At 53.3% G+C, this 13,173-nt stretch overlaps 1 protein-coding gene across 1 annotated transcript in view; it reads left to right on the top strand.

The window, feature by feature from the left end:
- The first annotated feature begins 4,427 nt into the window (after window positions 1-4,427).
- CHSY1 (chondroitin sulfate synthase 1) overlaps window positions 4,428-13,173 on the top strand; it is a 42,329-nt gene continuing 33,583 nt past the window's right edge. Inside the window, exon 1 of the mRNA XM_081124384.1 lies at window positions 4,428-4,772. Within this exon, the coding sequence (XP_080980510.1) occupies window positions 4,450-4,772 (323 nt within the window). The 5' untranslated portion in view covers window positions 4,428-4,449. The remainder of the gene's footprint in view (window positions 4,773-13,173) is intronic.

Genomic DNA, 13,173 nt, shown 5'->3' with positions numbered 1-13,173 from the left:
CCCTCGCGGCCAGCTCAAGGAGCAGAGCTCAATTTCTTCTCTCTCCCTCTCTTTTTTTCGTTAATCTTGACCCAAGGATATTTTCCACTGATTTTTTTTTTTTTTTTAGAGAGAGAGGAAGGGATGGAGGGAGAGAGAAAGAGAGAGAGAGAGAGAGATATTGATGTGAGAGAGACACATTGATTGGTTGCCTCCCACCCACACACACCCCAACCTGGGCAGGACAGAACCTGCAACCCAGGTACATGCCCTTGACCCGGAATCGAACCCTGCACCCTTCAGGGCTCAATGTCTTCTCTCTCTCACACACACCAAATCAACGTTGGACAGAAAGAATGGACAGAGCTGGGAAGCAGACCAAGGAACCAGGAAGGACATTCTAGAACAACCACTGTCAGATCCGCTAGCGTCTGGGGCCTAAGCGTAAGCCATGATCACTTGCCCTTTCCTGCGTTGGGCTGGAAATATCAAGCAAAATTATTATCGAAGGAAGACTTTAAATAGCAGCGTGGCTAATAAAGCAAGGTTTTGGGGGGTTAATAGAGGTTACGTGGTAATATTAGTAAAATAGTCATTATGGATTTTCTTTTCAAAGGTCATGAACAGAGCATTCAGAAAGGATGGTTTATTATAACTCATTAGCATTCTGGTATGTGTGTGTATGTGTGTTTTGTGTGTGTGTGTGTGTTTTTAATATATCTTTATTGATTTCAGAGAGAGGAAAGGAGAGGGAGAGAGAGAGAGAGAGAGAAACATCAATGATGAGAGAGTCATTGATCGAGCCCGCAACCCGGGCATGTGCCCTGACCGGGAATCGAACCCTGATCGCCTGGATCCTAGGTCGACGCTCAACCGCTGAGCCACGCCCAGCCGGGCATGGTGTGTGTGTTTTTTAATTATTCATTTTAGAGCGAGAAAGAGGGAGAGAGAAACATCGATTTGTTGCTCCAAGTATCTGCGCAACATCGGTTGATTCTTGTATGTGCCCTGACCGGGGATCAAACCCACATCCTTGGCGTTATCAGGACTATGCTCTAACCAACTGAGCTGCCCGGCCAGGGCTCTGCATTTGCTGTTTCTGAAAAGAGGTCATGTTCTTAAAAATTATTTCCACTTTTTGCAGCACCCCCCCTCTCCCCCACCCCCCTCCATTTGAGGTGGGAATCCGGGAGCATCATCTTCAAAGAAGCCCTTACAGGGAACTCTGTGGGTTTGTTCCCTGTTTGCCGCCAGCAAACAATTGAGGCATTTACTAAGGGCGTCCAAGAAATTGCTGCATATTATATGAAAGGCCAGACCTGTAACGGGCGCCCAGGGTAGCAGCCACAGATTGCGGCTGGTGAGGGGATGCTCAGTAATGTCGCTAGAGATGCGTTTCAATGACACGTCCTGGAGACGCCAGACACGAACACGGACGGGAAGTCAGATGATGTGTTTTTGAAGCAGTGTCTCAACGTCAGCCTGGAGTCATGGAGGAGGAACTTTGTGATGTAGTGGAAACACCCAGTCGGAGATGAGGAAATGCATCTGAGTGGGGACCAGCTTGTCCTGATGGGACATCCTCAGCGTGGCAGGCAGGCGGGAAAGCCAGGCTCTGAGCCCCTGATCCAGCCCAGGACCCTGTGCATTGGGGCAGGGTGGGGAGTGGGGCATCCTTCCGGGATCCTGGGCAGTACTGGCTGTGCAGGGGCTGGTGGGGCCAGTCTCCATACTGGGTTTATCGACTCCTTTGGGCCTCTGTTTGTTCCTTGGTTCCAGGCTATGCTATCCCCACCCAGGACAGCTCTGCCTCCTGATCCTGGCCTTTTCAGAGGCCCTTGCTGGGACTCTTTTGCAACCCTCAGCAGGAGATCTGCCCTAACTGGACCATCCAGCTGCGCTGGAGTTGCCCCCTCTCCCCAGGCTCCACTTGCCTTGCCCCAGTGTGAAGGCTCCTGGGGGCCCCCGGCCCCTGTTCTAGGCCCCCAGTTTCCTTCTTGCCCTCTCACCCTCCCCGGGCCTGGCAGTAATCTGCTTTTCCTGGGAGGACTTCACCTATGTCATATTCTTTGTCCTGGGCGCTCACAACCTTCGGGCTCAGCCTTTATGGGAAAATGGGTATCCTCTCCTTATAACAAAAAAAACCCCTGCCCCTGGGTCTGCAGGTGAGGCAGGCGAGGCCGTTGACCCCAGAACTGAGGGGCAGCTAGAAACCGGGGAACTGAAGAGGCCAAGCCAATTTAGCATCCTCAAAATGTTAATCCCCACCCCACATTTACGCACTTTTCATTAGGTTTTAGCCTAGAAGAAGAAATATGGAGAAGCTGAAAGCAGGTTAGAACACTGAAATCACTCAACATGTCACAGGACGCAACGTCTGCGCCTGGTCAGATGTATGGAAACCGTCGCAAACTACAGGGGCGTTGCTGAATTTGGGGGATCCGGTGACTAGTCGGGATTTGTGGCTTACGGTCTTACTTAAAAACCCACGTGGACGGTTTTTTGACCCTGTAATTCATGGCTGTGTGTTCTGTCCTTTTCCCCGTGGCCACGGCTGGAATCCTGTATCGCTGCATAGGGAATAATTTTAGACGTGGGTCACCTCTTAGGGAGGGTGTCTGCGGGAAGGTGGGTGCTGAGCTATTTTTGACGTTAATCGCAAGTGCCAAAGAAAGTGGCACGACCCAAAGAATAAATAAGAGAGCGACACCATGTAAGCACAGAAACAGCGTATCGTCCACAGCCCAGCACTTTACATTGTGTCACATTTCAATCCTGCGGTCCTGTGAATGTGAAGAAGGATCCAAGGATTCCCCCAAGCTTGGGGTTCACCGGGTTAAATGAATGAAGGGAGCCTGTCAGGCCAGGGGAAGATACTTCTGCTCTCCAAACGTTTCACTGGAAAGCCGCCAATATATGGGCAACTAAGTAACAAGACGAATGCAGGGAGGGGCAAAAAAGTAGACTGTTTTTTTTTGCATGGAAAATAAGACGAGAATTCAACAATAATACGAGAATAAAGTCTGTGTTTTACCTCCTTCTGCGCCACCTTGTATTTACTTTCTACAGACATTTGTCCTATGGGAACTTTCTCAGCGTTGGTTGTCTTGGCTCAGTTGTGTCTTTTTTCCTTCTTTTAAGAAGAAATGTATAAAATGTAAAATCCAAAACCTATCCTTAGAAACGCACGTTGCATTTATTTAAGGATGACCCGTGTTCCAAGGTTGAGAGAGGCTCAGGTTCGAGCCCTGACGACTCTCCTCCCCGCACAGAATGTAACTGAGTCGCGCTTCGCGGGGCAGGGGCCCGGGCGTTCCGCTCGCTCGCTCGCTGCTTTTAAAGCTTAGAAACGAGCGACGGGCAACAATGTAGCGGATTCACGGTTCGCTCCCGGAGCGCGCGCGTCTCAGACCCGCCGGGCTGCGGACTCCCGACCGCGCGTCCTGCCCACAGGGCGGCGGGAACAAAGGCACAGTGTGGACCCGGCGGCGCGGGGAAGGGGCGGCGGGGGCGCAGGGCGGGGACGGCGGGTGGATCCGAGGACAGTCTCTGCAGCGCGAGCTCGCCGATCGGGAGAGTCTGGGGACCAAGAAGCCGCCCCGTCTTCAAAAATCCCTCCCCGCGTTGGCCAAGCGGCGGGCGAGATCGGGGCGCCGGGGGGAGCCCGAGCGCGCGCCGGCGGGGGCGTGGCCGCCGGGCGGATAACGGGCCGCTCGCCCGCCGGCTCCCGGGTCCCGGGTCCCCGCGGGCGCCGGGCCCGGCCCCACGCCCCCTGCGCCCGGCGAGCGCGCCGCAGACCGCGCGGGTGGAGAACCGCGCGCGCGCGCTGGGAGGAGGATTTTTTTTTTTTTGATTTTTTTTTTTTTTTTTTGGTGAAACTTTGGCCACGTGAACCGCCCCCCATTCACTTTTGCACCAATCGGAGGGCGCGGACGGATCCCGAGAGGGGCCAGGCCGCCTCGCCGCCCGCCCGCCCGCTTCATAACGCGCCGTGAGTGACGTGAGGGGCGCCTGTTGCAATGGCGAGCTAAGCCGGAGGATGTGCGGCGGCGGCGGCGCCGGCCACGACGAGGACGGGCACGGGCACGGGCACGGGCACGGGCGCGGCGCCATCGCAGCCGAGCCGGCCGGGCGACGCGGGCGGGGCGGGGCGCAGCGGGCGCCGGGACTCGGCGGGCCCCGCGCCCCCGCGCGCGAGCGGGACGAGCCGCCTCCCCGGCCGCGGGCGCGCGCCGGCCATGGTCCCCTCTTAAAGGCGCAGGCCGCGGCGGCGGGCGGGCGCAACAAAGCGGCGGCGCGGGGCCTGCGGGCGGCGCGGGGGCGCGATGGGCGCGGCGGGCCCGCGGCGGCCGCGGCGCTGCCCGGGTCGGGCCTCGCGGCGCTAGGGCGGGCTGGCCTCCGCGGGCGGGGGCGGCGAGCTGAGCGCGCGCGGAGCCGGCGGGGGCGGCCGGCGGGCGGAGCGGCGCGGACATGGCCGCGCGCGGCCGGCGCGCCTGGCTCAGCGTGCTGCTCGGGCTCGTGCTGGGCTTCGTGCTGGCGTCGCGGCTCGTCCTGCCCCGCGCCTCCGAGCTGAAGCGAGCGGGCCCGCGGCGCCGCGCCAGCCCCGAGGGCTGCAGGGCCGGGCAGGCGGCGGCGGCGGCGCAGGGCGGCGGGGCGCGGGGCGATGCGCGCGGGGCGCAGCTCTGGCCCCACGGCCCGGCCCCGGACGGCGGCCCGCGCGACAGGAACTTTCTCTTCGTGGGAGTCATGACGGCCCAGAAATACCTGCAGACCCGCGCCGTGGCCGTCTACAGGTGAGACCCCCCCCCCCCCCCGCGCCCTGCCCCGTGCGCCCTGCGCCCTGCATCCTGGCGGGCGGCCCTGATGCCGGGCACCGAGGCCCCCGGGTGCCCCTAGGGGGATGCCAGGCGTTGGCAGCAGAGGTCGGGGGCAGGATGTGCGAGCCCAACGCTCAACAGGACCTTGGGGTCAGATGGACCAGGGTGTCCCGTCTGGGTGTGGTCCTCACCCCAGCTTTCCATGTCCCAACCTTCTTCTTTGTTGAATGGTCCTGACTGGACGTCTCTCCCTCGTGAGAAAGACTCTTCCCTGTGACAGGGGTGGCGATTATTGGATTCTCTGAAACCTGCCCCCTTGGCCGCCCTTGCAGAACTAGAGCCCCTGTAAATGAACCTGGTTAGACCCCTTCCCCAGCTACAGGGAGCTTTCGCCCTTGGCAGCTGTCCTGTGGATGGCAGGGGGGTGCCCGCTGCCCGCTGAGCCCACTGCCTGCTGACTGCAGAGAGTGGAGAGAGAACCTCTGGGGAAAGCAGTTCCTGGCCCACGGTGGCTTTGCTGTTAACTAGCCCAGTGCAGTGATGTTATCCAGTGCCTGGGCCCCAGTTAGCCAGATGAGTCATAAAAGTGGCTGGAATCCTGCTCAGGATTAGCAAGGGGATTAGCCAAAGTCATCTTCAGAGGGGAGATGATACGGGAATGGCAGATTTGTAGCGGAATGAGTTCGAGGTAGAAGAGGGGCGTAGATTCATAAAGGGATTTGGCGGAAACCTTCCCCGGGTAAGGGACAGAAATGCTGAGGAACCGACCAGTTGCTGGGAGGTCCTCTGGGAACCAACTTTCTGAGCGGTCGGTGCTGAGCACGGCCAAGCTGGTTGCTTTTGTGGCTTCAGCTTTTAAATCAAGCCCTGGTTATATGGATTCCCCTTTACCCCGAGGGGGGGGGGGGGTGATGAGGGTTGAAAAAGGGGATAAGAGAGCCATAGCGAACGCCTGCCCTTTCAGGGCCTTGATTCCTGTGTTTCCATTAGGATCTTGTCTAAATTCAGAGATCAGGTTCCGCCCAGAAGGGTCCTGAGTGACCAAAAAGCTTAGAGTGTCAATTTACACCAGAGTTGAGACTTGGGAACCTGCAGATCAAGGTGTTCACCCCCCCCGCCCCCCAGATCTACTGTGAATTACCCAGAATTTTATGCGAATTGTGCTTTTTTACAAGATAAATATCGACATCATAAATTGGGGATGAGCTAGGTACGTTGCTTACAGCATGGTTTTAGAAGTGTCCCCACATGACTGCAAGTTGGTGACACGTCCGGTGATCACACTGTACAACACTGGGGACAGTTATCAAAGTAGTTTGTTCAAATAGTAGATGGTGTGTTTACCCCCCCCCCCCACCAAACAAATACATTTTCATAGATACAGAATTAATACCAGCAGGGATTCTGTTGTGCCAGGAGTACTCAGAAAATGTCATGCAGACGGAACCTGGTGTCTTACACTTGGAGATGATCTTGTCCCAAAGTCTACGCTTGACCTCTTTTGGTCTCCTTCCAAAAGTCCTGCCTCATCTTTTTTAGCTCTAAGATTTCATCCCATTGTTTTCTTTCAGGGGAAAGTGGAAACACAATTTACCTTCCGCCTCCCCACCCCCTCCTTTGTGACAACTCAGCCCTTTTGATAAAGTAAAACCCTTAAGGGGAAAACAGTGTATTCTATCCGGTCATTCTGTCAGCTCTTCTACATACCTTTTCTTTTATCTCTCTGATCTTAAGAAGTTGCAGTTACTTGGAGCCTGAGGGTGGACCTGCCCTGCCAGTTAAGGTCCCCTGCTTCTCCACGGGTCAACCCTGTGTTTAGACTGGCTGCAAGAGATGGCACAAGACACTTTTAGCCTTAAGGAACTTTGGAGGCAGGCCTGAATTGGGATGGAGGTTATAGGGCGTAACTTATGATTATGACTTTGCTGTGCTTTGCAGCCCGGGCCAGAAGTCCATGCTCAGCTCTTAAGTTGGAAAGTTCATGCACAGCTTGGTGTAAAAGTCAGCTTGGATCTTCCAGCACAAGGTGGAACTCTGGTTCGACACTGGGCGTGCTCAGTTTACATATCCCCTAAAAGACAGATTCACTGTTTACCTTAGAAAAGACTCCAATGGTTTTTTTGTTTTTGTTTTTTAAAAATAAAATTAAAGTTTGGCTTCTGGGTTGAAGGAGATGCTAACGTTTTCAGAAAACTGGCACTATGGTGTACTTTTTAAAATTTATTTTTATTGATTTTTAGAGAGAGAGGAAGGGCGAGGGAGGAGGGAGAGAGAGAAGGAAACATCAGTGTGAGAGGGAAACATCTATCAGCTGCCTCCTGCACGCCCCCTACTGGGGATCAGACCCACAACCCGGGCATGTGCCCTGACCAGGAATCCAACTGGCAACCTTTCGGTGCCCAGGACAATGCCCAGCCAACTGAGCCACACCGGCCAGGGCTATGATGTACTTTTATGGTACGGTATTGAAATGTCAGAATGTAGGCCCAGAAAGGAGCTTTTAAAAAAACAAAACCAAAAAACCCTTTGGAAAATTCAAGGAGATAATGCCTGCCTGCATTGGAAGCTAGCACATTTAATGATGGGCCAGCCCCATCACTACAGACTTTCCAGATCTACCATATGCTTGAAGTAGGGAGAGGGGCCACCAGGAGAAGTTAGCAATCCAGTGACAGCTGATAGCAGGTGAGAAACCGATTTTTACAAACAGGCAAAACCATTCAAAGTGTAGCTGATTGGGGCCTATCCAGGGCTGACTTCTCCCATAGGCCCTGAGCAGATGGATGTTAAAATCTCAGGAGTAACTTATGATTATGACTTTGCTGTGCTTTGCAGCCTGGGCCAGAAGTCCATGCTCAGCTCTTAACATTGGAAAGTTCATGCACAGCTTGGTATAAAAGTCAGCTTGGATCTTCCGATAAAAGTCAGAATCTTCAGATACACACTCTCAGGGTTTGTGCCTTTGCTCAGCAAGGCCGTGCCTGGCCCCTCTGAATCCAGACTCCGAGCGTTGGGGACACACAGTGGCGATGCTGTCAGAGTGGGAGGGACAGACGCTAACCAGAGGGTTCCCGTTAGTTAGTGATGGGCCCTGTGGAGAAAATAGAACAGGGCGGGGTGGGGTCATCTTTTAGGTGGTTGGGGAAGACCTCAGAGAATGTGGCATTTGGGCTGAGATGTGATCATAAAGGAACCCGTTGTGCATATCACCGATGGGCATGCAAGTCAGAGGGGAAGGCTGGTAAATTATAAGGCAGGAACCAGAAGGAGGGATGGAGGCCTGATGCTGTTCAGTCTCCTTAGAAAGCCCTCGGAGGGCTTGGGCAGGAAAGGGGCGATTGCATCATGTTCTGGACAGTTGGTTCTGCCTGGCGAGTGGAGAACGGGCCTCAGGGAAGCGAGGAGGTGTTAGGAGGTGGTCCAGGCGGACCTAAGGGTGGCTGGGGCCGTCGAGGCGGTAGAGGCGATGGAGAGACGTGGGTGGCTCCTGGAGTTTGCCCGATGGAGCCAGAGTGAAAGATGTGAGAAGTAAGCAAAGAGGCGTTAGCGGTGGCTTCTAGGATTTTGCCTTGAAAGACAGGATGGGCGGTTGTGTCATGTATTGAGACGGAGAAGACTGGAGGGGAGTTGATTTACAGGAAGGAGGTGAGTCAACTGAGAGCTGGTTTGGCACAGGAAGTAGCTTTTTTTTTTTCTTCTTCTAATTGTCACCCAAGGATATTTTCCCCCCCATTGCTTTTCAGAGAGAGTGAAAGGGGTAAAAAGAGAGAGAGACACACGTCCATTGGCTGCCTCCTGCTTGCACCCCGACTGGGACCAAGCCTGCAGCCGAGGTACATGCCCTTGGGTTGGAATCGAACCCGGAACCCTTCAGTCCTCGGCCGATGCTCTAACCACTGAGCCCAAACAGGCCTGGGCTGGCACAGGAAGTTTTAAAGCTTTTAGACACCCAGGTGGGTGTAGCCTTAGCTTCATTAATGTCATGAATTTAAAAAGAAACGGAGAGGAGATTTGCATCCAAAGTGATTAGTGTTGGAGATCTGAAGGGAGCTTAGACGAGATTCCTTGAAAGGTTCCCGGTAGCTGGAGTTCTACAAATAGACAAATAAAACGGTTGTTTCGGCTCATCTGCAAAGTATTTCTCTTCTAGGTAATTTCACTGTAAAAAGGCCTCGTGATTCCTCCACAGGAACATATTACGGTGGTTAGTGAAGGTCAGCAGCACCCCTGGGTTCCTCGTGTCTTTCTTCCCAGTTGCAATTCATATTTTTCCCACACTTCTTTCTTCCTTAAAATTATGTTGTTTGGTACAAAGACGTTAAGTCTTCATGTAGTTCCGTTTTCTTGTTTGATTTTAGTGACCCCCCCCCCCCAAGCTCAGAAAGTATTACCCAGGCGAGAGTTTGAAAAATAACTTTTTTTCCCCCTAACTCTAGAAGGGGTAGAAACGTCTCCACCTCCCATTTGCCCACCTAGTTCATTGTCGCGGCGCCATCTGTTGAATAATCCTTATTTTTTCCTACCAGTCGAAATGCCTCCTTCATCATGCTCCGGATTCCTGGGTATGTTGCTGGACTTCCCATGTTGTTCCACTGGTCCTTCTGTCCCCGTGCCAGGCCCACCCATGGAAGTGATCGGAGGTTGAGTAATATTCTAATATCCGGTAGACAAGTGCCCCTTTGTTACTGTCGCAGACATTTCTTGGCCACCCTTCACCTGTTCTTGCTGGGAGAGTTTTGATGCTATTTAGAATTTTTTTTTTTTAAAGTAATGGTTTGATAAAAAACATACATACTTGGCTTTTTAATTGAGTTTTTACTATATATATATATATATATATATATATATATACACACACACACACACACACACATACATATATATACCTTTATTGATTTCAGAGAGGAAGAGAGAGAGAGAAAAACATCAATGAGGAGAGTCATTGATCGGCTGCCTCCTGCTTGCCCCCTGCTGGGGATCAAGGAGCCCGCACCCGGGCCTGTGCCCTGACCCGGAATCGAACCTCGATCTCCTGGATCCTAGGTCGATGCTCAACCCCTGAGCCACGCTGGCTGGGCCATATTTAGCTTTTTAGTCCATTTTCATGCCCAGAGCACTGCATTAACCGAACACCTTTTATTTGTCTTGGCTCTTTGCTGCCCTGGGCTGAAGACAGGGAACTGTTTGGTTCTTTCTTTACTTTCTCAGGAGGTGGATGGCTTCCCTGCTTTGCCTCAGGGGTGTAGAGGGCCCCAGGGAAGAAGTTTGAGAAACACCAGCTCTCAGTGTGGGAGTCTCATGGCAGGATGTCGCGCCAGGTAACATCCCAGCGCTTCCAGTGAAGGCAGACGGTGCCTTTTACCAGCTTAGTGAGCAGATCTCAGAGTCCTGTCCATCTTTCTTGAACTCAGTGGATCTTGAAACACTTCAGAGCAACACTTGCTTTCTCAGAATCCAGTTTGGCACAAATTTACCGAACGCCTCCCATGATCCAGATAGTCAACCTGGTAGTGAATTTTTGGAGCATAACCCATTCCATGCTGCGAATTACTTGTATAAGGAGATTAGTGAAAACATGGTCCCCACCCTGGCCGGTGTGGCTCAGTGGTTAGAGCCCCCCACTGGAGGGTCATGGGTTCGATTCCTGGTCAAGGGCATGTACTTGGGTTGCAGGTTCGTTCCATAGCGCCAGTCGGAGCGCGGGAGGCAACCAATCAGTGTGTTTCTCTCACATCCATGTTTCTCCCCCCCCCCCCTTCTCTCTAAAAATCAATGGGGTGAAAATGAGTTTCATTTTACGTCCAGGTTCCAGATCTTGATGCCCTTAAATCAAATGGTTGGAATAGCCGAAGGAGAGGCATGGTTGTCGATAGGCGGTTATCCGATTGCGTTTCCATCGCGTTGACAGTTTTACTTTTCCCAGTGCATGAACTGAGCCGCTATTTACTGAAAATAGATACTAACCCTGTCTCTCTGCAGTTCACCATTTAGGGAAGGAAGCTGACAGTAGTGCCGGGTGATAGGGCTCCCAGGATGCCTGGTGTAATTTCAGCGGGGACTGAAGAAAGGCCCTCACTGATGCACGAAAGAGGGGATCGGGAAAGGCCCGACCCCCCACTCCTGCCCTCCTGCTTTGTCTTGAAGCATGAATAGGAGTTTTTGAGGGAGAGGCGACAGGTTCCCAGAAGCATGGACTGGCAGGAAGGAATGAGTTCTCTCAGTTCCTCTAGAAACTTTTGCAAAGGAATTTAAAGATGTCCTCAAAGGAGAAACCTCAAGGGTCTTTGGTGGCCTCCGGCGGGAGCTGTGGACTGGAATTGATCTCACCGATCTGTCCTACACACCGTGATCTGCTTCTGAACCGTAACGGTGCTGTGGCTGGGATGTCAAAATGAAGGGAGGGTCACAACATATGGAAGGGACAGTAGACAATAAAACCGTGTGCCCGGTAGGAGACCCTTTCTGTTTAAAGTCAAACGAAATAAACGTGTGTGTGTGTGTAGCACAGCAAAGGAAAATGCGTGCACAGCACAGTGCCGAGTGATTTTTCATACTCTCCTTGGCACTTTTTTCTATTCCTAGTTTTCCACAGGGAGCAATTATTTTGTATTAATGCTATGGTAAAATACAGGGGTGCACAACCCATTTCCCATGATGAGTTTTGTGAAACAAAGATGGGGAGTAGACAAAGAGGTGACAGCTCTGGGGAGGAAATGTGAATGCAGTTTTAATTGGTTTTTTGTTTGTTTTTTCCCCAAAGAATAGTTTATGGATTTTTTAGACAGAGAGGAAGGGAGAAGAGAACATAACATCGATCGGCTGCCTCCTGCACGCCCCCTACCAGGGATCGAGCCTGCGACCCTGCCATGTGCCCTGACCAGGAACCCCACCTTTCAGTGCCCAGGACGGTGCCCAAACGACTGAGGCACACCGGCCAGGGCAAGTGCGGTTCCGAGCGTGTGAAATCGTAGGCAGCTGCAGGACTGCTGGGCACAGATGGCCCGTTGGCTCCCAGCTCCCCGGGACTTGGCCGCGGTCATTCTCGCTGCAGTCAGTCAGTTCACCCTGTCCCGACACGTAGGGGCGAGCACGTTTATCTGGTTACTGGAATTACATTTTCCTCAGCTACTGTGACATTGTGACTTGCGGGTAATACTCGGGAGAATCAGGTGGCAGCATTGGTAATGCGCCCCGGCCCCCGTGCGTTAATATGAGTACTCAGTGCTCCTACCTGTCGCCAGCGTCGTGTCCGCTTCTGGTCCTGGGTGGAATTGGGGAAACAGGAAACTTGGTGATGGTGGCAGAGGAGCGAAGCTGTCCATCCTGTTGCTTTGATCCTGGGTCATTTCTGAAGCATGCATCGCTCCGATTTGATGTCTCTGGGCTTACAAACCCGAGCCCTGAAAATGTAGAGACTGATGCCTTTTCCGTGGTGGTTTTGTAGGTTGAACCTTGGTGCACAGGCTGATTTTGTGTTAGACGCTCTTCTGTGTGTTTCCCACCCAGTGCTGGGAAACGACGGGGCGGGCTGTGGGGTAGCCGAGGGCAGCGGGCTCAGAATCAGGGTTTCAGAAGCTAGTGTTCCATTCAAGTCTCCTGGCCTTCGGTCAGATCCTGCCCAGACTCTGAAGGGCGTCCTTGACCCGCAGGTCTCGGCCAGGCGGCCGCAGAGTGGGTGCAAGTGGCTGAAGTGCGCGTAAGCTGCTCCCCTTATCTCCGAGGGCCGCGCTCTCGGCCTTATCAGCAAAGGGGGGCCTGGGAGGAAATGTGGGCGATCCCCTGGGAAACAAGCGGAGGGCGAGACAGCCAGGAGGCTGGCCGGGGGGGGCTTTAGAGCCAGACCCCATTTCAGGTCTGGCTTTATGGTGTTGGGCAAATTACTGACCCAGCCCTGAGCCTCAGTTTCCTCATTGTGAAATGGGTAAGGCTGCCCCACACACCTCATAAAGTTGTCAGGGGTCGAGCGTCTAACACCCTCCGCACAGTGCCCTGCACTCGGTAGTTGCTTGGTGAGGGTGGCTGTTGGCCATTAAGGGGGCTGGATGCCGGGGAACCCCTCAGTGGAGGAAGAGGGGCTTGCACAAGGGTTGGCCAAAATAGATTGAGTGATTTTATTATTTGCAATAAATAACCCAGATTTTTTTTTTTTAAATAAATTTATTGATTTCAGAGAGAGGAAAGGAGAGGGAGAGAGAGAGATAGGAACATCAATGATGAGAGAGTCACTGATCGAGCCCGCAACCCGGGCATGTGCCCTGACTGGGAATCGAACCCCGATCGCCTGGATCCTAGGTCGACGCTCAACCGCTGAGCCACACCCGGCCGGGCCAGATTTTTATTTTTTTGCTTAGACTTAGCTTTGAAAATGAATTTCGCT

Source organism: Miniopterus schreibersii (assembly GCF_964146895.1).
Source record: "Miniopterus schreibersii genome assembly, chromosome: 22".
NCBI classification, from domain to species: Eukaryota; Metazoa; Chordata; class Mammalia; order Chiroptera; family Miniopteridae; genus Miniopterus; species Miniopterus schreibersii.
This window is presented reverse-complemented; position numbering and strand designations above follow the sequence as displayed.